At 51.6% G+C, this 23,245-nt stretch overlaps 1 protein-coding gene across 1 annotated transcript in view; it reads right to left on the bottom strand.

Moving 5' to 3' along the window:
• MED12L (mediator complex subunit 12L) overlaps nt 1-23,245 on the bottom strand; it is a 136,249-nt gene that overhangs the window by 98,754 nt on the left and 14,250 nt on the right. Inside the window, exons 5-15 of the mRNA XM_054167084.1 lie at nt 22,076-22,245; nt 20,140-20,250; nt 19,052-19,321; nt 15,672-15,821; nt 14,229-14,328; nt 12,799-12,935; nt 8,302-8,433; nt 6,869-6,995; nt 3,084-3,298; nt 1,917-2,021; nt 791-967 (exon numbers count right to left, since the gene is read on the bottom strand). Of these exons, the coding sequence (XP_054023059.1) occupies nt 791-967; nt 1,917-2,021; nt 3,084-3,298; nt 6,869-6,995; nt 8,302-8,433; nt 12,799-12,935; nt 14,229-14,328; nt 15,672-15,821; nt 19,052-19,321; nt 20,140-20,250; nt 22,076-22,245 (1,694 nt within the window). The remainder of the gene's footprint in view (nt 1-790; nt 968-1,916; nt 2,022-3,083; nt 3,299-6,868; nt 6,996-8,301; nt 8,434-12,798; nt 12,936-14,228; nt 14,329-15,671; nt 15,822-19,051; nt 19,322-20,139; nt 20,251-22,075; nt 22,246-23,245) is intronic.

Below are 23,245 nucleotides of genomic sequence, written 5' to 3'. Positions count from 1 at the left end.
CAAGCATCCAAAAGTGTTGTGAACAGAAATAGCTCCTTCAGTGTTCTCACAGCAGTCCACTTGCAATAAATCAGAACCCAGACATAGTGGAGTGAGACATCTACAGCAAAGGCAAGCTGTGGGTTTCTCAGCATACTCTCAGAGGACACCTCATGGCACTGACATCATTCAACATCATTTAGAAGTTACTACTGTTGGTACAACAACAATAAGAGCAATTCTCAAGTTAGACTCATTCCAGCTTGAGGCTCATTCAGTATCTGGGCCCTTTCTCAGCACAGCAGAAAAATATGAGAAGTCATCTGAATGGGGTTTTGGGGCCTGGAATGTTATTCCTGGGGCTTTCTGAAGTTGCCATGAGCCTACAGACAAACACAACAGCAGCGGCAGCCAAAACCCCACGCCAGAAGCAATGGGGAGTGGGTGGGAGGAAGTAACACCCTCCTGTCCTGTACATGTCAGAACTGCTTCTGTCAGATATTTTGGTACCCATCCATCTGCCCAACTACAACATCAAGTTCTCTATTTAGCAAACTTTGATCAGCCCCTGGAATGTGGTGGTTTCTTGTGGTGCCCAAGCAGGCCGGCACACAATATTAGGTCTCCTTCCTCTGAGCCCATTTGGATACTGCAGGGATGACCACGGGCTGCTCTGAACCCACCCCACAGACATGGTGTGGCCATGGGGCCCTCAGGCAGAGGTCAGAGCAGGCAGGGAGCTCTCCTTCCTTTGGAGGCTCTGCTGTCACAGCAGGCAGCACTGTTGGGCACACAAGCAGAGGTCACTCACCAGAGGTATAGGGAAATGCGTTGCGTACTGCAAGTGGCGCAGGAGGTCGTAATTGGACGGGAAAATCACTTCCCTCAGTCTTTCCCTCTTGACTGACTTCTCGCTGGCAACTGAAATCCTTCTGTCTAAGGAGGAGGTCACATTCTCACAGGGCTCCCCAGGCATCGGAGAGAAAATCTGAGTCATGTAAAACAAAGGTTCCAGGTGAGCGCAACCTCCGGCTGCCCAGGCTCAAGCAAGCGCAATCAGACAGGAGCTGAAGCATTGGAGCTTTAGACAAGGCAAGGGCAATCCTAATCAAGCCTGAAATTCCAGAGACAGACACACACATTGTATCCCCAGGCACACCTCTGCTGTTATCAGACAGGTTTTACAGCGGCAGCACCTGGTTAGGGAACAAAGGATGACAGCTCAGAGCAACTGCCACGCTGCCTGTGCTGCCCTGACACAGAAACCACAGGGAGATACCCCAGTGAGGGAGAGGAAGAATGGAAGGGGTGAAATGGGAAGTGACAAGAGACACTGTGGGCAGGCATGGGTGAAGCCACCAGTATGAGAGATGCCAGGTTAAAAAAGGGGTCCCAGTGTCCTGCACTGACAGGTCTGGGCACAGGAGTCCCTGAGGGTGCAGAATCAGGATCAGTCCAGAGAAAGAAATGAGGAGATTCAAGAGCCATGCAGAATCAGGCTGACAGCAAGGAGAAACAAGAAGAGGAAAAGAGGTTTGGAAGAGAGAGCCAAAACTTGAACAGTCAGTTGAAAAGCAAGTGGCATCAGTGGGGTTCTGGGATGCCAAATAAACTGGTAGCTCTGCTTATTTACTCCTGTTTAACACACAGCACTCTGAGTGTGCTGCAACAAGGGCCAGGAAGGGAAGGAGAGGCAGGGGAGTGTGCAGGTGGACAAGGAGGGGAAGCAATGGAGAGCAGTAGGCTGCCATACAGCAGAGATGCAGAGAGAGGAGGCAGTGACACAAGACAGCAAAGACTGGATACCCAAGGCCACGGGCTGGGGATGGAAGCAGTGAGGTGGGGGGCTGGGGCCACGGAGAGGAGGGGGCTGGGACAGCAGCAAGCAGCAGGCACAGGCACCAAAGGCATGCAGAAAAATCAGAAGTTAAACCTACTGGAAACTCCGAACCAAACTCTGCCTTAAAGTCACTCTTGTCTACATCATCAAAAATACTGGTGGCTCCTGAGTCAAGGCCCATGTGTTCCATAATAGTGTGGTCCTGACAATGGCCAGGGAGGGGGAAAAAAACAACCAGGATCAGTCCCATCTTACTGAAGACCCATTTAACTGACCACAGGTTAACAAGCCAAGCACTCCACCTAAGTAAGAATCAGGAAAACAAAGCCTTGACAGCAAGAAGTTTTCACATAGTGACTGTTAAACCTCTCTGAAAAGCCTCAACTCACAGAAGTTGTTTCTCAAGCAGAAATCCACAGAGGCAGAGAAAAAGGGGGAAACAAAACTTTGAAGTGTATCCCCAGTGAGCCATTCTGCTCCAAGGACAGCCACAGAACAGGAAGCTGACTCCTGTACATCCCCAAGAGTGATTTCCCACTTTGTTGTGCCACAAAAGGCAGTCTGTAGAAACCCCTCCCATTTTCAGGGCACATTTGGCCATGAGACCAACAGGGAGATCACCAGAAAACTGTCAGTTCAGTCTATTTGCACTAAACCAGCAATGTTTACAGCCACACAGAGGAATGAGGCTAGTGGACCGCCTTCAGTCCTCTCCAAGAGAGGGAAAGAGGCAAGGAGATTAAAAGATGTGAGAACTCAGCATCCCCTGCCCCAAGCCCTCACACACCGCGCACCGCGGCAGCCCCTGCCCCAAGCCCTCACGCCGCGCACCGCGGCAGCCCCTGCCCCAAGCCCTCACGCCGCGCACCGCGGCAGCCCCTGCCCCAAGCCCTCACGCCGCGCAACCCGGCAGCCCCTGCCCCAAGCCCTCACACACCGCGCACCGCGGCAGCCCCTGCCCCAAGCCCTCACGCCGCGCAACCCGGCAGCCCCTGCCCCAAGCCCTCACACGCCGCGCACCGCGGCATCCCCTGCCCCAAGCCCTCACGCCGCGCACCGCGGCAGCCCCTGCCCCAAGCCCTCACGCCGCGCAACCCGGCAGCCCCTGCCCCAAGCCCTCACGCCGCGCACCGCGGCAGCCCCTGCCCCAAGCCCTCACGCCGCGCACCGCGGCAGCCCCTGCCCCAAGCCCTCACGCCGCACTCAAAACTGATGCTTAACAAAACAGAGCACAAAATACAGGAGAAACAGCCTGAACTGTTACCTCCAGTTTCACATCATGATCCTTGGAGTAATGTTCCTCCACCACATCGCCATTAGGTGAGTGTGGTCTGGGAGCTGCAGTGAGGGACAGGTCTCCACGGGATATCAGAGTGCACATGTAGGCATCGTGGGAGAAGACGTCGTGCCGGGTGAATTCAGAGAACAGCAGCACCAAGTTCACAAACTCTGTCTTCTCATGGTCACTGTTTGGATCAGCTACTCAAAAACAAAAGGAAGAAAAACCCAAAAAGGTTAGAGTGGAAGTTTCAGCTTGTTAAGTCTTTGGGTCTCAGCTACCCAAACTGCAAACCCCAGCTGATCGACTCTATAGTCAGAGAATAGTTTGGGTTGGAAGGGACCCCCAAAGATCATCTAAGTCCAACCCACCTGCAGGGGCATCCTCAACTAGATCAGGTTGCCCACAGCCTTGTTGAGCCTCACCCTGAATATCTCCAGGGATGGGGCCTCAGCTACCTCCCTGGGCAACTTGTTGCAGTGTTCCAGCACCCTCATGGTGCAGAACTTCCTCCTCGTGTCTACCCTAAAAGCCTGCTAAGGATGTCTCAGGCATCCTACACAGGTCAGGAAAAAAAACCATTTTCCATCTAATTGCATGTTTCTCTCTGCTGTCAGCTCCAGACAGACACTCCAGAGAGCAGAGGACTCCAAAGCATCCACACACATCTGCCCCAGATGGGGGGGGGGGGGGGGGGTCCAGAGGTTAATTACAGTGTTAAATACTCCCCAAAAAACGAAAAGGAAGAGAGGGGAAGAAGGTGAGAAGATTCCCTGTGGGGTGAAACACTAAAGCTGAAGTTCTGGGCTGTAACAGACCCCCAGTGGTTGCCTTCTCCTCTCAGATTGCATTATCTACACCACCTTATCTACAGCCCTTGTATTCACAAGAGAAAACCTTCTGACAGCTGTGCAGGCAGCTCAAGATCTTTGCATGGGAGGCCCCCAAGATGTAAAGCAATCTGTTACGAAGGCTTGACAGTGTGGTGTGCTTTATCTACTAAACTATGCTCACACACACAGAGACATCAGGGAAAAGTTCATCAAATGTTCTTATTTTTCCAGTGAATAGAATAGAATAGACCAGACAAGGTTGGAAGAGACCTTTGAGATTATCCAGTCCAACCTATCACCCAACACCATCTAATCAATTAAGCCATGGCACCAAGTGCCTCATCCAGGCTCTTCCTAAACACCTCCAGGGATAGTGACTCCACCACCTCCCCAGGCAGCACATCCCAATGGCCTCTCTTTCTATGAAGAATTTCTTCCTAACATCCAGCCTAAACCTCCTGGCACAGCTTGAGACTGTGTCCTCTTGTTCTGGGGCTGGTTGCCTGGGAGAAGAGACCAACCCCCACCTGGCTACAGCCTCCCTTCAGGGAGTTGGAGAGAGCAAGAAGGTCTCCCCTGAGCCTCCTCTTCTCCAGGCTAAGCAACCCCAGCTCCCTCAGCCTCTCCTCCCAGGGCTGTGCTCCAGACCCCTCCCCAGCTCTGTTGCCCTTCTCTGGACACCTTCCAGCAGCTCAACATCTTTCCTAAACTGAGGGGCCCAGAACTGGACACTGGACTCAGGGTGTGGCCTAAGCAGTGCTGAGCACAGGGCACAATGACTTCCCTGCTCCTGCTGGCCACACTGCTCCTGATCTAGGCCAGGATGCCATTGGCCTTCTTGGCCACCTGGGCACACTGCTGGCTCATGTTCAGCCTTCTGTCAACCAGTACTGCCTGGCCGTTCTCCAGCCACTCTGCCCCCAGCCTGTAGCTCTGCATGGGGTTGTTGTGGCCAATGTGCAGAACCCAGCACTTGGATGTGTTCAATCTCAAGCCCTTGGACTCTGCCCATCTGCCCAGCCTGGCATGGTCCCTCTGCAGAGCTCTCCTACCCTCCAGCAGATCAACTCCCACCCCCAGATTGGTGTCATCTGCAAATTTACTGATTATGGACTCCATCTCCTCATCCAGATCATCAATGAAGATATTGAACAGGATGGGGCCCAGCACTGATCCCTGGGGGACACCACTGGTGCCTGGTTGCCAGCTGGATGTGGCACCATTCACCACCACTCTCTGGGCTCAGCCCTCCAGCCAGTTCCTAACCCAGCTCAGAGTGGGTTAGTGTGCAGTGCCACAGCAAAGCCTAGAGAAACACAACACAAAATCATGCTGTTAAGCTTCTTTGTTGCAGCTGTATTTAATCTGACTTCTTCTGTCCCACAGAAGGGTTTGCAGCACTGCAGGAAGAGAGCTCTTATACCATGCTGACTCCACTGGGCAACCAAACCTCCAGCTGCAGAGCTACCAAATCCAAAGCACCCTCATTGATCTAAAACCCAACTTTGCTTTACATGCTCAAGTTAGCTGGGAACAAGCAGAACACAAATAGTTGGGATGGTTTATCAACCCAGGGTCAGCACTGGCACCAAAATAGAGCACTGCCAATACCTCAGAGCCTGCAGCACATTTTCCAGAAGTTTCTCCTTTTTGGGATGTGGAGAGATTTCAGTTTGCTTTAAGGCACCAAAATGCACTAAACTGGCAGCAGCTACACTACCAGGCAGGCTCCTAGGCCAAGTCATTTCACAGAGCAACCTAACAATGAACAAAAATCCTTTGTCAATCCACCCATTTGTCAGCTAACAGCTTCCAGTTTCAGCCAGGCACTTGGAATGTGGATGGGTCAAAGGGGGAAGTGTTTGCTGTCAAGCATGCACAGAGTGCAAGCCATTCTCCCCCCAGTCTCTTACAGCTTAAAGAGAAATAAACGTGGTTTCTGCCAACCTCCCTCTGTGGAAAGAGAGGAATCCAAAGCATGGAAGGATCCCACAACAGGGCAGCAGATTTCAAAGCAAACCTGCAAACAGAGCAGGTGATGGTGGAAACTGTGGAACACAGAATCACAGAAAACATCTGCTTGGAAGAGACCTCCAAGCTCAGCCAGTCCAACCCTTAACCCAGCACTGCAGGCTCAACACTAGAGCTGATTCTCCCCCTCTACTCAGCTCTGGTGAAGCCCCACCTGGAGTACTGCCTCCAGTTCTGGAGCCCCTATTACAAGAGGGATTTGGATGTGCTGGAAGGTGTCCAGAGAAGGGCCACGAGGATGAGCAGAGGGCTGGAGCTGCTCTGCTATGAGGACAGACTGAAGGAGTTGGGGCTGGTCAGTCTGGAGAAAAGAAGGCTCTGAGATGACCTAATTGTGGCCTTCCAGTATCTGAAGGGGGCCTACAAGACTGTGGGAGGGACTTCTTAGGATATCAGGTAGTGATAGGACTAGGGGGAATGGAATGAAGCTGGAGGTGGGGAGGAAGTTCTTCCCCATGAGAGTGGTGAAGCCCTGGAATGGGTTGTCCAGGGAGGTGGTTGAGGCCCCATCCCTGGAGATGTTTAATACCAGGCTGGATGAGGCTCTGGCCAACCTGATCTAGTGCGGGGTGTCCATGTCCATGGCACGGGGGTTGGAACTAGATGATCCTTGTGGTCCCTTCCAACCCCGACTGATTCTATGAACACTAAACCACATCCCTAAGCACCAGGTCCACAGGCTGCTTAAACACCCCCAGGGATGGTGACTCCACCACTGCCCTGAGCAGACCATTCCAATGTTTGAGAACCCTCTCTTGTGAAGAAGCATCTCCTAGCATCCAGGCTGAACCTCCCCTGGTGCAGCTTGAAACCATTTCCTGCTACAGCAAACCAGCAGCCCCAGCAGACAGACAGCAGCCCACTTGCTTCTGACCTACTTTGGGATACAAATGAGTTCATACTCACATAATGAGGGAGCTTGTGTATCTAAAAACCTTAGCAGGACATTCTGAAAAACAGGAAGACTGGAACCTGTCAAGGAGGCTGAAGACAGAGATTCCTTTTCATCCAGGACTTCGGCTTCCCCACATCTCTGCACAGCCAAACAAATAACAACAGCTGTAGGCACACACAAATCCACATAGCATTCCCACAGTGTGCTTCTCAGGCAGCTCCTCCCCATGGGATTCTCTCCCTCCTCTCCATGGGATCCTCTCCCCCTCCTCCCCATGACCCCCAGACTTGCTCTAGAGCAGGTTTTTCCCATTGCCTATGGGGCTGTTTCATTTGATCACTTTGAGTTACTGATCAAGCAGGAATGCCTGAGGCATCATCTGCAACATGGGTTCATGTAAAAGCAAAAATGTAAGACACACAACTTCCAGGATCAATGTGACCACAGAAGGTAAGTCCTCTTGTTTGTGTAAAGGACACTAAACACTACAATAACCAGGGCAAAATATCTCTGGCCAGGGTGGATTTCCTGTAAGGGAGGCAGAAAGAGCCACCAGCTCCCTTCTGAGCAAGGCTTTGTGGTGAGGAGCAGACAAAGCAGAGAGGCTTTGCAGAGTCAAGGTCCTGTTGCACTTCAGGGTGTCTCACAGACAGATGCACTTCTGACATTGCTCTCACCTGCCTGTCCCCACACCAGGCTGAACAGACATCACAGCACTGTCCTGGGGACACTTTTTTGCCTAGGTAAAAAACTGGATAGCAGTGAGGCCAAGGCAGCAGTGCACCAGCTCTGGGGATGTCCCCTGGCCCAGAGCTGCAGCAAGGTTGTGGGGACCAGGGCACAGCTCCTGCTGCTGAAGTTTCAAGTGCCAGCCTGTGTGAGCTGGGGCAGGAGCACTTGCCACAAGGCACAGGCAAGAGTTTACACCCAGGGTGGCACCGCAGCATCCTGCTCTCCAGTGGAACGTTTAATCACCCCTCTGAAAACGAAGACCTTCTAAGAATGCAGGACTTAAACTTCCACTCACATTTAGCCCCCAAATGGATCTTACTTTTGGAATCTTCCCAGAGTCCTCCACCAGCTGGACCAGCCCTGCCCCAAAGCCAGACCCCTAGCCTCTTTTTGAGGGACTCCAGTGTCAGCAGCACTACTTTCTTTGGGCAAGTAGTTGACAGAAGTAAAACAGCTCAAGCCAACAGACATCAATCAGCTGGCACAGAACATTCTGAGTTAGGCTGCTGGTTATTCTAGCTGGAACTGGGCTGGGTTTCATTTTAAGGTTATCTAGAATTTAAAAAGCTGTAAAGTGACAACAGCAATCCCCAGGGCTCCAAGAGCCACCAAACTTACTCGTTGTGTAATGAGCTCAAAGTGATGTTTCCTCAGAACTACCTTACTTGTTAAGCACACTGGTGACACTGCCCCACAAGTGGAAATCACTTACTTCTGCTTCAATTTCTGCTTGCCTCTTCTCCAGCAGCTTGGCTACAGCCATGGCCCTGTGCTTACCAGACCTTTTGCAGCTCACAGCCCATTCACAGAGCAGTGTCACCACGGCCTCGTCGTTCGGGGCTCCCTGCTCAGGGTGAGAACAGAGACACAAAGACCTGTCACCCTCACAGCAGCCTGCTCCCCAGCAGCTTGCAGCCACCAGCCTGCTGGGGCACTGAGACAAGAGCTGAGCTTTGTTCTTGAGCATTGCACAAAGGATCACAGGATGTTAGGGGTTGGAAGGGACTTCCAGAGATCTTCCAGTCCAACCCCCCTGCCAGAGCAGGAGCAGAGAATCCAGCACAGGTCACACAGGAACACATCCAGATGGGACTTGAAAGTCTCCAGAGAAGGAGACTCCACCACCTCTCTGGACAGCCTGCTCCAGGGCTTTGTGACCCTCACAGGGAAGAAGTTCCTCCTGATGTTGAGGTGGAACCTCCTGTGCTGGAGTTTCCATCCATTGCTCCTTGTCCTATCCCAGGGTGCAGCTGAGCAGAGCCTGTCCCCTCCCTCCTGACCCCCAGCTTTCAGATATTTATAAACATCTATTAAATCCCCTCTCAGTCTTCTCCCTCTCAAACTTCTCCTCTCCAGACTAACCAGCCCCAGGACTCTCAGCCTCTCCTCATCAGGCAGTGCTTCAGTCCCTTCAGCATCCTGGTAGCCCTCCCTTGGGCTCTCTCCAGCAGATCCCTGTCCCTCCTGAACTGGGGAGCCCAAAACTGCATGTAATATTTCAGGTGAGGTCTCACCAGGGCAGAGTAAGGGGGGAAGGAGAACCTCCCTGGATCTGCTAGACATACTCCTCTTAATGCACCTCAGGACCCCATTGGCCCTCTTGGCCACCAAGGCACACTGCTGAGTGCTGCTGCCATGGGTGCCAGCCTGGGTTCACCACACCACACCACACTGTCCCATGCAGAACTTGTGGTCCACACATTTGCTTTATTTGTAGTGTTTTCAAACAAGATATAATCTGGAAGCCAAGGAGGGAAATCTCAGTTTTCACAACTGCTGATCATCAAGTCAAAATTTTCCTTTATGATAAAGTTGCTTCACAAACACAGAAAAGGGCTTTCTGCCTGATGAGCCACAGGAAAAGCACAGCACAGAGCCTCTCACCCCAGTTAACCACAGGGAATTTACTCTTTCCTTACATAAATTCTTCCACACCTCCTTCATCTGTTTCCAGACCACGACCTACATCACAGTGACACATTAAAAAGCATAAGACAGCCTCTAGCAATGTCACCTACCAGATCACCAAGGTCAAAAATCTCCCCAAAAGCTCAGACAAAAATTGAGCCAACTCAGACATTCATCAGAAACAGAGAATGTCTGCAGGAAATCTGTATTTGCAGGGCAGCAGTGGGATGTAGCAAGCTCCTAGCTGCTGAGTGCTCATCCAGCCTGGAAGGATTTATTCCTTGTGTGCTGCTGAACTGGACCTGCTGAAGCTCCTCACTCCTGCCTGAGCTGGCTGCCCTCTCTGAACACCCAAACCTGAGGCCAACCCTGCACATGAAGCAGATGTGGTTTTCAGGCTGGATCTTACTCCAGTCACTTCAAGCAATGCTGTGAGCTCTTACTTTTGCACCCACTTCCACATGTAGCTCTGGATGTGGCTCTGAGCAGCTTGATCTAGTGTGGGGAGTCCCTACCCATGGCAGGGGGCTTGGAACTGGATGATCCTTGAGGTCCCTCCCAATCTTAACAATTCTATGACTCTAACCTGAGCAGAGGAGCTGGGAGAGACCTGTCTGGAGAGCCTGAGAGCAGCACCAGGAATCACACAGACAGATTAAAACTCTCTTAACAAGGGGACAGATGTGTTGTGCAGCTCACAAGAAAGTGACATTTTCAAACACCCATGAGAAGGGCACCCTCAAGAAGTGAATACTTTCAGGCATTTCACACCCACAAGCATGAAAGTTGCTGCCTCAAGTCATCCTTCTCCTAAAAAACACCAAACCCAAGAGTGTGCTGAAGAAGGCTGCTGTGTACATGCACATCACACTGAGGAGTTTCCTGTAAACACAGCCACAGGCCAGCAAGAGAGAGTAAATGACATTGGCTGGGGGCAGTGGGGAGGGGGAAATGCTTCTCTTTACCCATCAGCAGTGATGTGGTTAATGTCACCAATGCTGTGGTTAGATGCAGTCAGCTAACACCACATCATTAAACACACCTCAAGAAGGCTCAGAACAACACAGAATGTTAGGGGCTGGAAGGGACCTTGAGAGATCATCCAGTCCAAGCCCCCTGCCAGAGCAGCATCACCTAGAGCAGGTCACACAGGAATGCATCCAGGGGGGGTTGAATATCTCCAGAGAAAGAGACTCCACAGCCCCCCTGAGCAGCCTGTTCCAGTGTTCTGTCACCCTCACAGGGAAATAATTCTTCCTCCTGTTTCCATGGAGCTTCCTGTGCCCCAGCTTCCACCACTGCCCCTTGTGCTATGGCTGAGCTTGTGGAAGCTGACGCTGGCTCTGCAGAGCCGAGCTGATTTTGTCTCTCTTACCCTGCCGTGCATCGCCACAGCCTCAGATCCAGCCCCCAACAAAGTGTTAAATTGTAGCTTTCTAACCCAAGAGGCATCCTTAGACCTCCTTTCCCACGGTCACAGCCCGGTTGGGGTTTTCTGTTCTGTTTGTTTCACTTTCAGCACAGTGATCTCAGCCAGACAAATATTAACTCTCTGCATCTGTCACAAGCCCTGCTGGTGAGAACTGAGTTCAAACCCAGGGCTTTTTTCCCCCCCGCCTCTTTGAAACAAAAAACATCTCCCAGCTTCAGAAGAATCCAGCCAGACTTCAAAGCCAACACGAGAAGCAAGACCCAAACACAAGTTCAGAGACCTGAACCTGAAAAGCTAGCCAAGTGCACAAACATCCATGAATACAGAGCAAACCAAGCTGGAAAAGACCTTCAAGATCATCCAGTCCAACCTATCACCCAACACCTCCTGACTACTAAACCATGGCACCAAGTGCCTCATCCAAGCTCTTTTTATACTCTTCCAGGTGACTCCACCACCTCCCTGGGCAGCACATCCCAATGGCCAAGGTGGGTTTAGAATATTTTACCATGCAAAATTCATTCATCTACTACTTTCTACAAGATCACAGGATCACAGCATGTTAGGGTTTGGAAGGGGCCCAAAGAGATCATCAAGTCCAACCCTCCTGCCAGAGCAGGACCATACAATCTAGCTCAGACCACACAGGAATGGATCCAGACAGGCCTTGAAAGTCTCCAGACAAGGAGACTCCACAACCTCTCTGGGCAGCCTGCTCCAGGGCTCTGTGAGCCTCCCAGTGAAGAAGTTCCTCCTCATGTTGAGGCAGAACCTCCTGTCCTGCAGCTTATATCCATTGCTCCTTGTCCTATCACAGGGTGCAGCTGAGCAGAGGCTGTCCCCTCCCTCCTGACCCCCAGCCCTCAGATATTGATAGACATTGATCAGATCCCCTCTCAGCCTTCTCCTCTCCAGACTAACCAGCCCCAGGGCTCTCAGCCTCTCCTCACCAGGCAGTCCTCCAGTTCCCTCATCATCCTCGCAGCCCTCCACTGGACCCTCTCCAGCAGATCCCTGTCCCTCCTGAACTGGGGAGCCCAAAACTGAAGGCAGTACTCATGATGAAGTACTCAAGAGATGTTAACAAAGTTTTTACCAAACAATGACCTGCAATTTTACTTGGCAGAACCCAAAACGGCGACCCCCAGCCCCCTGACTGATCACTTCTCCTGTGTGAGGTTTCCAGCACATAGATTGTTTCAATTATAACACCAAAGAGCTGTTTCCTCCTAATAAACCCAATCATAGAATCATAGAATGGTCTGGATTGGAAGGGATTACCAAAGGTCAGCCAGTCCAACCCCCTCTGCAGTCAGCAGGGACATCCTCAACTAAATCAGGTTGCCCAGAGCCCTTTTGAGCTTCACCTTGAATATTTCCAGGATGGGGCCTCAACCACCTCCTTGGGCATCCCATTCCCATGTTCCACCACCCTCATGGTGAAGAAATTGTTCCTAACATCCAATCTAAATCTGTTCTTCTGTAGTTTGAAGCCATTGCCCCTGGTCCTGTCCCTGCAGGCCTTTGCACACCGTTTATGTCCAGCCTTCTTGTAGCCCCCTTCAGGTAGTGGCAGGCTGCTATTAGGTCTCCCTGAAGCCTTCTCTTCTCCAGGCTGAACACCCCCAGCTCCCTCAGCCTGTCTCACAGCAGAGGTGCTCCAACCCCCTGCTCATTTTCATGGCCCTCCTCTGCAGCTGCTCCATCAGGTCTGTGTCCAGCCAAATGGCAAGCAGAAAAGAAAAAGCACACCAGAAAAACAAAACAAACCACAAAGCTTTTGTATCAGATACAGACATCCACCCAACTCTCCTCAGTGAAAATGAAGCTTGCTGTGTACAGGTCAGGCAGTGAGAAGGCAGCCTTTACCTCTTGGGTATCTCTGTTTTGGTTGGCCCAGAAAATCTTGTGGTAGAGTGTCTCCATGGAATTGCTAGAGTCCGACCTGTCGAAGCAGTGCCGATCCAGCACCTCCAAGGTGTGCAAAACTCTGCTGATGGTCACCCCTACAGGTGGGAGTGAGAGAGGAGGAAGGAAAGGTTCACACAAGAAGACACTGAATAACCTCCACCTGCCAGGTCTGTCACCAGCATTGGGGCAGTTCTAGGCTGATGCCTAGGAAAATTGTCCACAGAGTAGAAGGTGGCAGAATGTAAGCAAATCACCACTGGATGTGAAAGGGAAAATAAGGGTAAGGGCTAAACAGTGGAATGTGTTACCCAGGGAGGTGGTTAGGGACCCATCCCTGGAAATCATAGAATCAACCAGGTTGGAAGAGACCTCCAAGATCATCCAGACCAATCTATCACCCAGCCCCATCCAATCAGCTAGACCACAGCAGTGAGTGCCTCATCCAGGCTTTTCTTAAACACTTCCAGTGATGGTGACTCCACCACCTCCCTGGGCAGCACATCCCAATGGCAAATCACTCACTCTGTGAAGAATTTCTTCCTAATATCCAGCCTGAATCTCCCCTGGCACAGCTTGAGGCTGTCCCCCCTCATTCTGTTGCTTCCTGCTCTCAGGCTCTGCAGGCAGGTCTCTCCCAGTTCCTCTGTCCAAGTTAGAGTCACAGAATTATCAAGGTTTGAAGAGACCTCAAGGCTCAGCCAGTTCCAACCCCTCTGCCAAGGGCAGGGACACCTCACACTACAGCAGGTTGCTCACAGCCACATCCAGCCTGGCTGCAAACACCTCCAGGCAGGAGGCTTCCACCACCTCCCTGGGCTACCTGTTCCAGGCTCTCACCACCCTCATGGGGAAGAACTTCTTCCTAACATCCAATCTAAATCTACCCATTTCTAGTTTGGTTCCATTCCCCCTAGTCCTATCACTCCCTGACACCCTCAAAAGTCCCTCCCCAGCCTTCTTGGAGCCCCCTGCAGATCCTGGAAGGCCACAATTAGGTCTCCTGGGAGCCTTCTCTTCTCCAGACTGAAGAGCCCCAACTCTCCACAGGAAAGAAGCTTCAGCCCTCTGCTCATCCTTGTGGCCCTTCTCTGGACACCTTCCAGCACCTCCAGATCCTTCCTGGAATGGAGGCTCCAGAACTGGACAAAGTACTCCAGGTGGAGTCTCACCAGAGCTGAGGAGGAGAATCTCTGACCCTGCTGGCTCTGCTTCTCTGGATGCAGCCCAGGCTCTGCTTGGCTTTCTGGGCTGCAAGTGCTCACTGCTGGCTCCTGTTGAGCTTCTCCTCCACCAGCACCCCCAAATCCTTTTCTTCAGGGCTGCCCTGCAGAACAGATGCAAACCTTAAACCCCACCACCACCTTTGTTCCAGTTGGGAGTCCTCTTACCTGCAGTTGATTCTTGGCACTTGTCAAAAGACCACCGGACCTCCACAGCTCGGCCTCTTTGTTTGATCTGCTGTTCTACCTCATAAATCTTTGCCCGAACCTGGGGGGTCAAAAAAAGGAAGGAAAACAAAGGGGGGGGGGGGTGTGGGGTGTGGAGAGAGAGAGAGCACGCGCTGCTAATTAGTGGTGGGAAGTCTCAATTGTCATTTGAAGCTCCTGAAAGCTTTCTCAGCAGGAGCAGGGTACCCTGCGGTGTTCCACAACACTCCTTAACATTCAGGAACAACAAACCCAAGCAGGTTCTATTCAACTATTTTGTCTGTCACCTCTGAGCCTGCACAACAAAACATCTATTCCTTAGGGTCAATCCACCAAAAGGGCACTTCCAGCCCGTCTGTGAGGGACCTTTTAGGGTGTCAGGTAGTGAAGGGCCACGAGGATGAGCAGAGGGCTGGAGATGCTCTGCTATGAGAACAGACTGATGGAGTTGGGGTTGTGCAGTCTGGAGAGAAGGCTCTGAGGAGACCTAATTGTGGCCTTCCAGTATCTGCAGGGGGCTCCAAGAAAGCTGGGGAGGGACTTTTGAGGGTGTCAGGGAGGGATAGGACTGGGGGGGACGGAGCAAAACTAGAAGTGGGAAGATTCAGATTGGATGTGAGGAAGAAGTTGTTCCCCAGGAGGGTGGTGAGAGCCTGGCACAGGTTGCTCAGGGAGGTGCCCAGGTGGAAGCCTCATCCCTGGAGATTTTGAAGGCCAGGCTGGATGTGTCTGTGAGCAACCTGCTGCAGTGTGAGGTGTCCCTGCCCATGGCAGGGGGGTTGGAACTGGCTGAGCCTTGAGGTCCCTTCCAACCCTGACAATTCTGTGACTTCCTTTGGTGCACTCTTGAGCTGTTTCTCCTGCTGCCTGCTCTCCTGCAGAGCCCTCAACACTGGCAGCAGCATGGTTGGTCTGTAGCCCTTGGTTTGTGTTTTCTGATTCTAAAAGTCGTGTTCCACAACACTTTCCCTCAGGCTTCCTCTTATTTAACAACTTAAACTCATTTCAGTTTGGCAACAGAAAACATCTGAAGGTAAATACACTTCCTGTTAGTTTCACTAATGGAAGACAAAGTAAGGTGCCAACACTGGTCTGGGAATTAACCCTGCAGGGATAGCTAAACCTGGCTGTAGTCTGCATGGTCCCAAATGAGACATTAGGAAGAAATTCTTCCTGGGTCCTGAGGCACTGCAACAGGCTGCCCAGAGAAGCTGTGGAGGCTCCAAGCCTGGAAGTGTTCAAAGCCAGGTTGGATTTGGCCCTGAGCAACCTGATTTAGTTGGAGGTGTCCCTGCTTACTGCAGGGGTGGGGTTAGACAAGATGATCTTTGAGGGTCCCTTCCAGCCCACTGCAGGCTGTGATTGTGTGCTCACTTGAGATTCAAAGCAAGGGACAAAGCTTACCTGCTGATTAAACGCCGAGTTCCCCCCGGGCATCGGCAAACCAGACGGAGCAACGTGAAGTAAATCCAGAGGTGAGCCTGGATTCATGCTCCTGTTTTCATTTGTGGAATAGTTCCACACCAAGGCACTTGGACAACAGAGAGTTACAGTCTGCAAAGCAACAGTGCAAAAGAGAAGTGATTCCTTTTCTAAGCACACATAACAAAAAATCCCTGCAGCAAGAGAAGCCATGAGACCAGAATCACTTTTGGTGTAACTACTGCAGCAAAAGAAACCAAAAGACAAGCCTAGGCACAACTGCTTGAAAACATCCATCTGAGGAAATGCCCCAGCTCAACAGGGACAGGGATCCACCTGAGAGAGTCCAAGGGAGAGCTACTAGGATGCTGAAGGGACTGGAGCACTGCCTGGTGAGGAAAGGCTGAGGGCCCTGGGGCTGGTTAGTCTGGAGAGGAGAAGACTGAGAGGGGATCTGATCAATGTCTATCAATAGCTGAGGGCTGGGGGTCAGGAAGGAAGGGACAGGGACAGCCTCTGCTCACTTGTGCCCTGTGATAGGACAAGAGGCAATGGATGGAAACTACAGCACAAAAGGCTCCACTTCAACATGAGGAAGAACTTCTTTGCTGTTAAGGGTCACTGAGCACTGGAAGAGGCTCTCTCCAGAGAGGTTGTGGAGTCTCCTTCTCTGGGGACTTTCAAAACCCATTCCTGTGTCACCTGTGCTGGATCCTATGGTCCTCCTCTGGCAGGGGGGTTGGACTGGAAGATCTCTGGAGGTCCCTTCCAACCCCTGACATCCTGTGAACTACAGTATTATTTTTCTTCTTCAGTATTAAACAATTATTTCCCTATCTGTGCCTTCAGTTCCTATGTGTATTGCTTTCAGAAGGCCAGCAAAGAACACCAGCAAAGGTCCATTTCAGTCAGCCCCTTGCTGTGGACTGTGAATGGGCTCTGGAAGAAGCAAAAAAAATAAGGAAAAAACTAATCTTTTTGGTATTCAGCTTACAGAGAGAGCTGGATGTGGAAAATCTGCAATCAGAGAAATTAAAATTGACACTTCCAATCAACACTTCTAAAGCCCAGAAGTCACTGAAATGCACCATGAACTTCAGAGTGACTTCAAAAGAAAGATCTTTGCATTGAGAGGCTTCAGAACAGCAGCTTGCCAGCAGGTGCTTCATTACCCTGCAGCTTTTGGTGCTGTAGAAAGTGACAGCAGAATGCTTTGGTGTTTGGGGAGGTCAGACCTCAAATAGCACTTAAAATGATGGAAGTTGGTTCGTTTTACAGATGTTTGCTTTCCAGACTGCTGGATTACTCCTTGGGAAGCCCAACTCCAACTCCCCAACCCCAGATCTGGATTACAAAGCCACACCTCAGCAAGAACATTGCCTAGAGAAATGCTGCTCTGAAAAGACAGAGAGCTTGTCCAAACCCAGGCTGTGCCCTGCACCCTCTTGGTAGTGCAGGAGGGAGGAGGAGAGCAAAGAGCAGAGAGAACACAGGTACACAGACCCTGCTGGTGCCAGAAGGGCAGAAGATGAGCAGCTGTGTTGCAGCAGAGAAAAGCTGTAAGGCTGCCAGAGTACACAAGCATAGCCCAGGATGGAGACAAACACTGAAGTTCCCAGACCCATGGTCAAGAGAAGAAAAAGTGACAGCATGCTGAGAGCCAGATGGGATCTAAGCTCCTGACTCCTTCAGAGAGGGAGGTGGATCCTCTCCCACACTCACTCCTTGGACTGAGCCTTAACTGCACACAACCTGGCCTGTCCCCAGGCTCTGGACTTCTTGCACTGTGAGGATGGTGAGAAAGCAGCAGCCTTCCCTTGGAGAGGGAGCTGTGTGCCACAACAAAGTGCTCTTTCAGTTGAGGGGAAGCGGGGGTCCAGCACTGGAAGAGGCTGCCCAGGGTGTGGTGGAGATGCTAAAAATCCAGCTGGATGGGGTCCTGGAGAACCTGCTCTAGCTGACTGCCTGAGTGGGATGGGGTGGACGACACCATCTGAAGAGGTCCCTGCCAGCCTCACCCATTCTGTGATTTTATGGTCCCCTGAGCATAGTCCTGGTCCCACCGCAGGACATCTCTGTGCAACCTCCCCCAGAGGCAGACAGCTGCAGAGCCAACAGCAGGAGGGCTTGAGGAGGTCTCACCAGGTCAGTGCTCAGGCAAACAACTGCAGCTCATCACAGAAGTCTTTTTTTAGAAGGTAATTACTCCCTGGATAATTCTGCCATTGCCGAGCAACGAGAACAAGCCAGCAGCCTGCTCCGCTCCACAGCGGCCCGGGAGGCCGCCACAGAGCACCCCCACTTCTGACAACAGCAAAGCAAAGAGCCCTGCAGTGGCCCCCACGACAAGCTGGAAGAAGTGAGGAAGTGCTCAAGGCTGGTGGGAGTCAGTCTGGTGCTGCCTTCTGCCCAGCCACGCTCCGCAGGCACTTGGGGCCTGGCAAAGCCGCGCAGGGTCCCTGGTGGCGGGGATGTGATGAGATGCACAGGGCAGTGCTGCAGCCAGCAGCACTGCAGCACAGAGCAGAGGCTTGGCCAGCCCTGGCAGCCAAGTCTCTCCTTCCCACAGCAGAGGTGCTGGCAGAGCACAAGCATCACCCACTCCTCAGCCAGCACAGGGAGCCCACCCTCCTGCTCCCCCCATACCCACTTGGTTCTCCCCCTTTAATGGATACAGGACCACCTCTGTGGTGGGTTGAAATTACCCTCCCCAGTGTAAAATTGCCAGACCAGCACAGCTGGAAGCAAATGAAGCTGTTATTTGCAAGCAAAACCACAATCTAGAATGAAGTGCAATGAATGTGTACAAAATACACAATATTTACAATATTTACAGGTGTTTATGATTTATAAACAGCACAAGAATCCCCCTGGCAAAAAAAAGCACCAAACAATCAGAGGGATACTAATAGCTTCCCCACTCTCTGCTCCCTTTCCCTCTGTACATGATAGAGGAGAGAAAAGAGCAGAGAGTTGTTTGTTAGTACTTAGCCACAACAAAGCAATGCAGCCAAGGTGAGCAAAAGAAACCAGCAGAAGCCCCAGCCAGAGTGGAGGAAGCAAAACCAGAGAGACTTAGTTTACCAAACTAACTTTTATGGGAGATATCTGTCCCATGGGATTGCTTAGAAATGATCATTTTTGTCCTTTCTGACATCCAGTGGTGATTTCCTTACACCCTACTGCTTTCTGGTCAAGACTCACAGACCATTTTCAAGGTACAGCCTAAAACTGCCACCACTTCAAAAGCACAGCTCCCAACTCCTTTTCACCCCCCAAACCACTCTGTTTTCCAAAAAACCCAGAAAGCCAAGAGCAGCAGCAGTAGCAGTGTCCTACCTGCAGCAGCAGCAGTGTCCTACCTGCAGCATACAGCTGAGTCCATACACCAGCGGCCGGTGCTGAGGGCAGGAGAGGAAATCGGAGCAGGCCAACTGCAGCGGGCTCACCGCGGCGCCGGGGGCCGTGGGGCTGGGGGCTGCCAGGGCAGGGTTACCTGCTCCAAGGATCAGATGAGGAGGATGTGCAGCCAGGAGGCTGGGGGCATCGCCCAGCAGCAGCGCCAGGCGGCGGGCGCAGAAGTAGGCGAGGCGGCGGGCCAGGTAGGCTGACTGAACAAACTCCTCCGAGTACTGCCAGGGAGAGAAAGGCTGCTCACCACCCAGGCATCCCCCTCCTTCAGCCACCTGAACATGCACAGCTTAGAAAGGGTTTGCCCTTCCAGAAGGGGCTGGACATGCTGGAAGGTGTCCAGGGAAGGGCCATGAGGATGAGCAGAGGGCTGGAGCTGTTCTGCTGTGAGGACAAACTGAAGGAGTTGGGGTTATTCAGTCTGCAGAAGAGAAGGCTCCAAGGAGACCTTCTTGTGGCATTCCAGTATCTGAAGGGGGATACAGAAAAGCTGGGGAGGGACTTTTGAGGGTGTCAGGGAGTGATAGGACTGGGGGGGATGGAGCAAAACTAGAAATGGGGAGATTGAGATTGGATGTGAGGAAGAAGTTGTTCCCAATGAGGGTGGTGAGAGCCTGGCACAGGCTGCCCAGGGAGGTGGTGGAAGCCTCATCCCTGGAGGTGTTTGCAGCCAGGCTGGATGCGGCTCTGAGCAACCTGCTGTAGTGTGAGGTGTCCCTGCCCACGGCAGGGGGGTTGGAACTGGCTGAGCCTTGAGGTCCCTTCCAACCCTAATTCTATGATTCTGAGTTACAAAAGCAAATCTAGATTTCTGTCCCTTAAAAATTTCATCTGCCCTCCAGGACCAGTTTACAGCAACAGAATCCTTCCACTGAGTCAAGTAAACCATGAGCATTCTAAAGGTGCTCAGAAAGTCCAGACATACACCATGCCATACATTTCCCTAAGTGTCCTCAGTGTCACCACCACAAACATTAAAGTGATTTAACATGGCCCAAATCACACTGCTGTGGATTTTGGCCTTAAACCATTTCTGTACCTGCAGCATCAGTGGCAACAAGAGCTTGAGAAGGTCATCATCAGTGGGTCTGATTTTTTCCAGAACATCCAATATCCATGTTAAATATTCATGTCTCTCCAGCATCCCTTCCTTAAAGGATTTAAAGAACACAGCAGGCATTAACTGGGAGCACTCAACAAAGCTGGTGAGTGATTAGCAGCTTTATTTCCTGTCTGTTTCGCTCAGCACAGAGCTGTCAGGACCCTCAGCTCTGGGGAGGCCACACCTTGAGTGTTGTGTCCAGCTCTGGGCACCTCAATACAAGAGAGCTGTGGAGGTGCTGGAGCCAGGGCAGAGCAGGGCAAGGAAGCTGTGGAGGGCCTGGAGAATAAATCTGATGAAGAGCAACTGAAGGAGCTGGGGATGGTTAGTTTGGAAAAGAGGAGGCTGAGGGGAGACCTCATTGCTGTCTACAGCTACCTGAAAGGACCTTGTGGAGAGGCTGCTGCTGGTCTCTTCTCACAGCTAATTAGTGACAGAGCAAGAGGCAATGGCCTCAAGCTGCCACTGGGTAGGCTTAGATGGACATCAGGAAGAATTTTTCCCATCAAGAGTGGTCAGGGACTGCAATGTGCTGCCCAGGGAGGTGGTGGAGTTCCCAAGCCTGGCTGTGTTTCAAGGCGGTTTGGCTGTGGTGCTTGGGGCTGTGGTTTAGGGGTGAGCCTTGTAGAGCAGGGTCCTGGGTTGGACTTGGTGCTCCTGAGGGTCTGTTCCAAGCTGAACGTTTCTGTGACTCTGTGTGATTGAACCACCACCACACTTGCAGGAATAAGGCAGCAGCATGGCAGCCCTGTGGACAGGGAAGCAATTGCATCACAGAATCACAGATGTTAGAGCTTGGAAGGCACCTCCAGACATCAAGCCTAACCCCCCTCCCAAAAATAGGATCACCCAGGATAGTCTGCAGAGGAATGCATCCAGGTGGGTTTGGAAAGTCTCCAGAGAAGCAGACTCCACAATCTCTCTGGGCAGCCTGCTCCAGGGCTCTGTCACCCTCACTGCAAAGAAGTTTCTCCTCGTGTTGAGGTGAAACCTTCTATGTTCAAGACTGTATCCATTGTTCCCTATCTTAATACCGTGCATCACCAAAAAGAGCTTGGCCTCATCCATCACCAGTGATCTCTGCAGTTCAAACCCAGCAAGCTGCCTGCCTGACTGCTGACAGACTCCCTCCCAGCAACCCTTCTGCTATTTCTGTCCTTGGGTGGAACCAACCAGAGAGTTCTTCTGGGCTACAGCCAGGTGGAACTGAACAATCAGGCCAGCACTCCAGCATACAAAGCTTCATGTGCCACAGTGGCCCCAGCCTGATCCACTAAAAACACCCTTAACAGTTGGGATAACATGGAAGAGGGAATAATGAGCACGTGCTGCAGTTGCAATCAAGCACAGCAAGCAAGCCAAAGCTTTTCCAGCTGGCAGATCTTCAGTGCATCAGCACTGACAGTTTATGTGAGTCTTGTGGCAAAAGCTACCTCTGCATTCTAAAACTGAGCTCCCCAAGAATCACAGAATCAATAAGGTTGGAAAAGACCTCAGAGATCTTCAAGTCCAACCTATTACCTAACACCTCATGACTAACTAAACCATGGCTCCAAGTGCTAAAGCCAGTCCTTTTTTGAACACCTTCAGAGACGGTGACTCCACCACCTCCCTGGGCAGCACATTCTTTCTCCTCACCTCCAGCCTAAACTTCCCCTGGCACAGCTTGAGACTGTGTCCTCTTGTTCTGGTGCTGGTTGCTTGGGAGAAGAGACCTGGCTCCAACCTCCCTTCAGGGAGTTGGAGAGAGCAAGAAGGTCTCCCCTGAGCCTCCTCTTCTCCAGGCTAAGCAACCCCAGCTCCCTCAGCCTCTCCTCAAGAATGGTAGCTTCAAAAAAACCCCAAGAAGTCCATGCAGTGATTAAAGCATTACCTGAAACATATAGAATGACAATTTTTCATTATATTCCCACTGCTTCAGGGCTTGTTCCATCTCTTGAGGCATCACTGTGGAGCTGCTGCCTTGACTGGCAGTCAGGTGGTAGAACTCAGCAACCTTTGCCAGCTGCTCTCGAAGGTATTTGGTTACAATCTGAGTCCATTCTACAAAATAAGTTTGCAGTTAGAACACTTCAGGTGCTAAAGAAGTTTCCTTTCATGGTGAGAACTGAAACCTACTGCCTGGGGTCATCAAAAGTCTTCCTCTCAAAGCTTAACCCAAAGGTGCATGAGGCAATGCCACCAGGAGCTGAGGGCACCTGAGTGCCTCTCCTGTGCAGGGCGCCCAAAGCGCACACACTGCTAGCTCAGTGTGACACACAAAGCACTGACACAAGGTGAAACTCTGCCTGGGTCACCAAAAATCCTCCTCCCAAAGCTTAACCCAGAGGTGCATGAGGCAATGCCACCAGGAGCTGAGAGCTCCTTGGGTGCCTCTCCTGTGCAGGGTTCCCAAAGCACTGACACTGCCCAGAGTGCACAGAGCCCACTAGCTCAGTGTGACACACACAAGGCACTGAGACACTTAGACCTTACCATTGTTTCCCTTTTGCATCCAGTGGTGATTTATTTACATTCCACCACTTTCCTACTCAATCTGTGCAAAATGTCCCCAGGCATCAACCTAAAACTACCATGCAAGGTAACGTCCTGCCTGGGTCATCCAAAATCCTCCTCCCAAAGCACAGACACTGCCAAGAGTGCACAGAGCCTGCTAGCTCAGTGTGACACACAGAGCACTGGCACAAGGTATGCCTGTGGGGAATCCCCTGCCTCCTTCAGCAGACTGCAGCATTTGCCCACAAACAGCCTTGAAACAGGGACAATAAACAGCATTCCCTTACTTCCTTCCACCTGGACCTTCATTCCCCTCTTCCTCAGCCCTTCCAAACAGGCCAGCACAAAACTCAGCAGGACTTTGCACAAGCCATGGGATATAAAACTGTTTCTTTTTACAACCCCTCTGGAACAGACAGCTCCTCCAGGTTTTTTTATTCTGCTGAGAATGCAAAAAGCTCAGGAGCACTTTCCTAGGTCAGAGTGACCAGCACAGCAGAGGCCACAAGGGAAAACAATTCACCTTCCAGACAAACCTGCTAAAAAA

Source organism: Dryobates pubescens, chromosome 13, assembly GCF_014839835.1.
Source record: "Dryobates pubescens isolate bDryPub1 chromosome 13, bDryPub1.pri, whole genome shotgun sequence".
NCBI lineage: Eukaryota > Metazoa > Chordata > Aves > Piciformes > Picidae > Dryobates > Dryobates pubescens.
The sequence above is the reverse complement of the archived record's forward strand: the minus strand, read 5'-3'. Positions and strand labels throughout refer to the sequence as shown.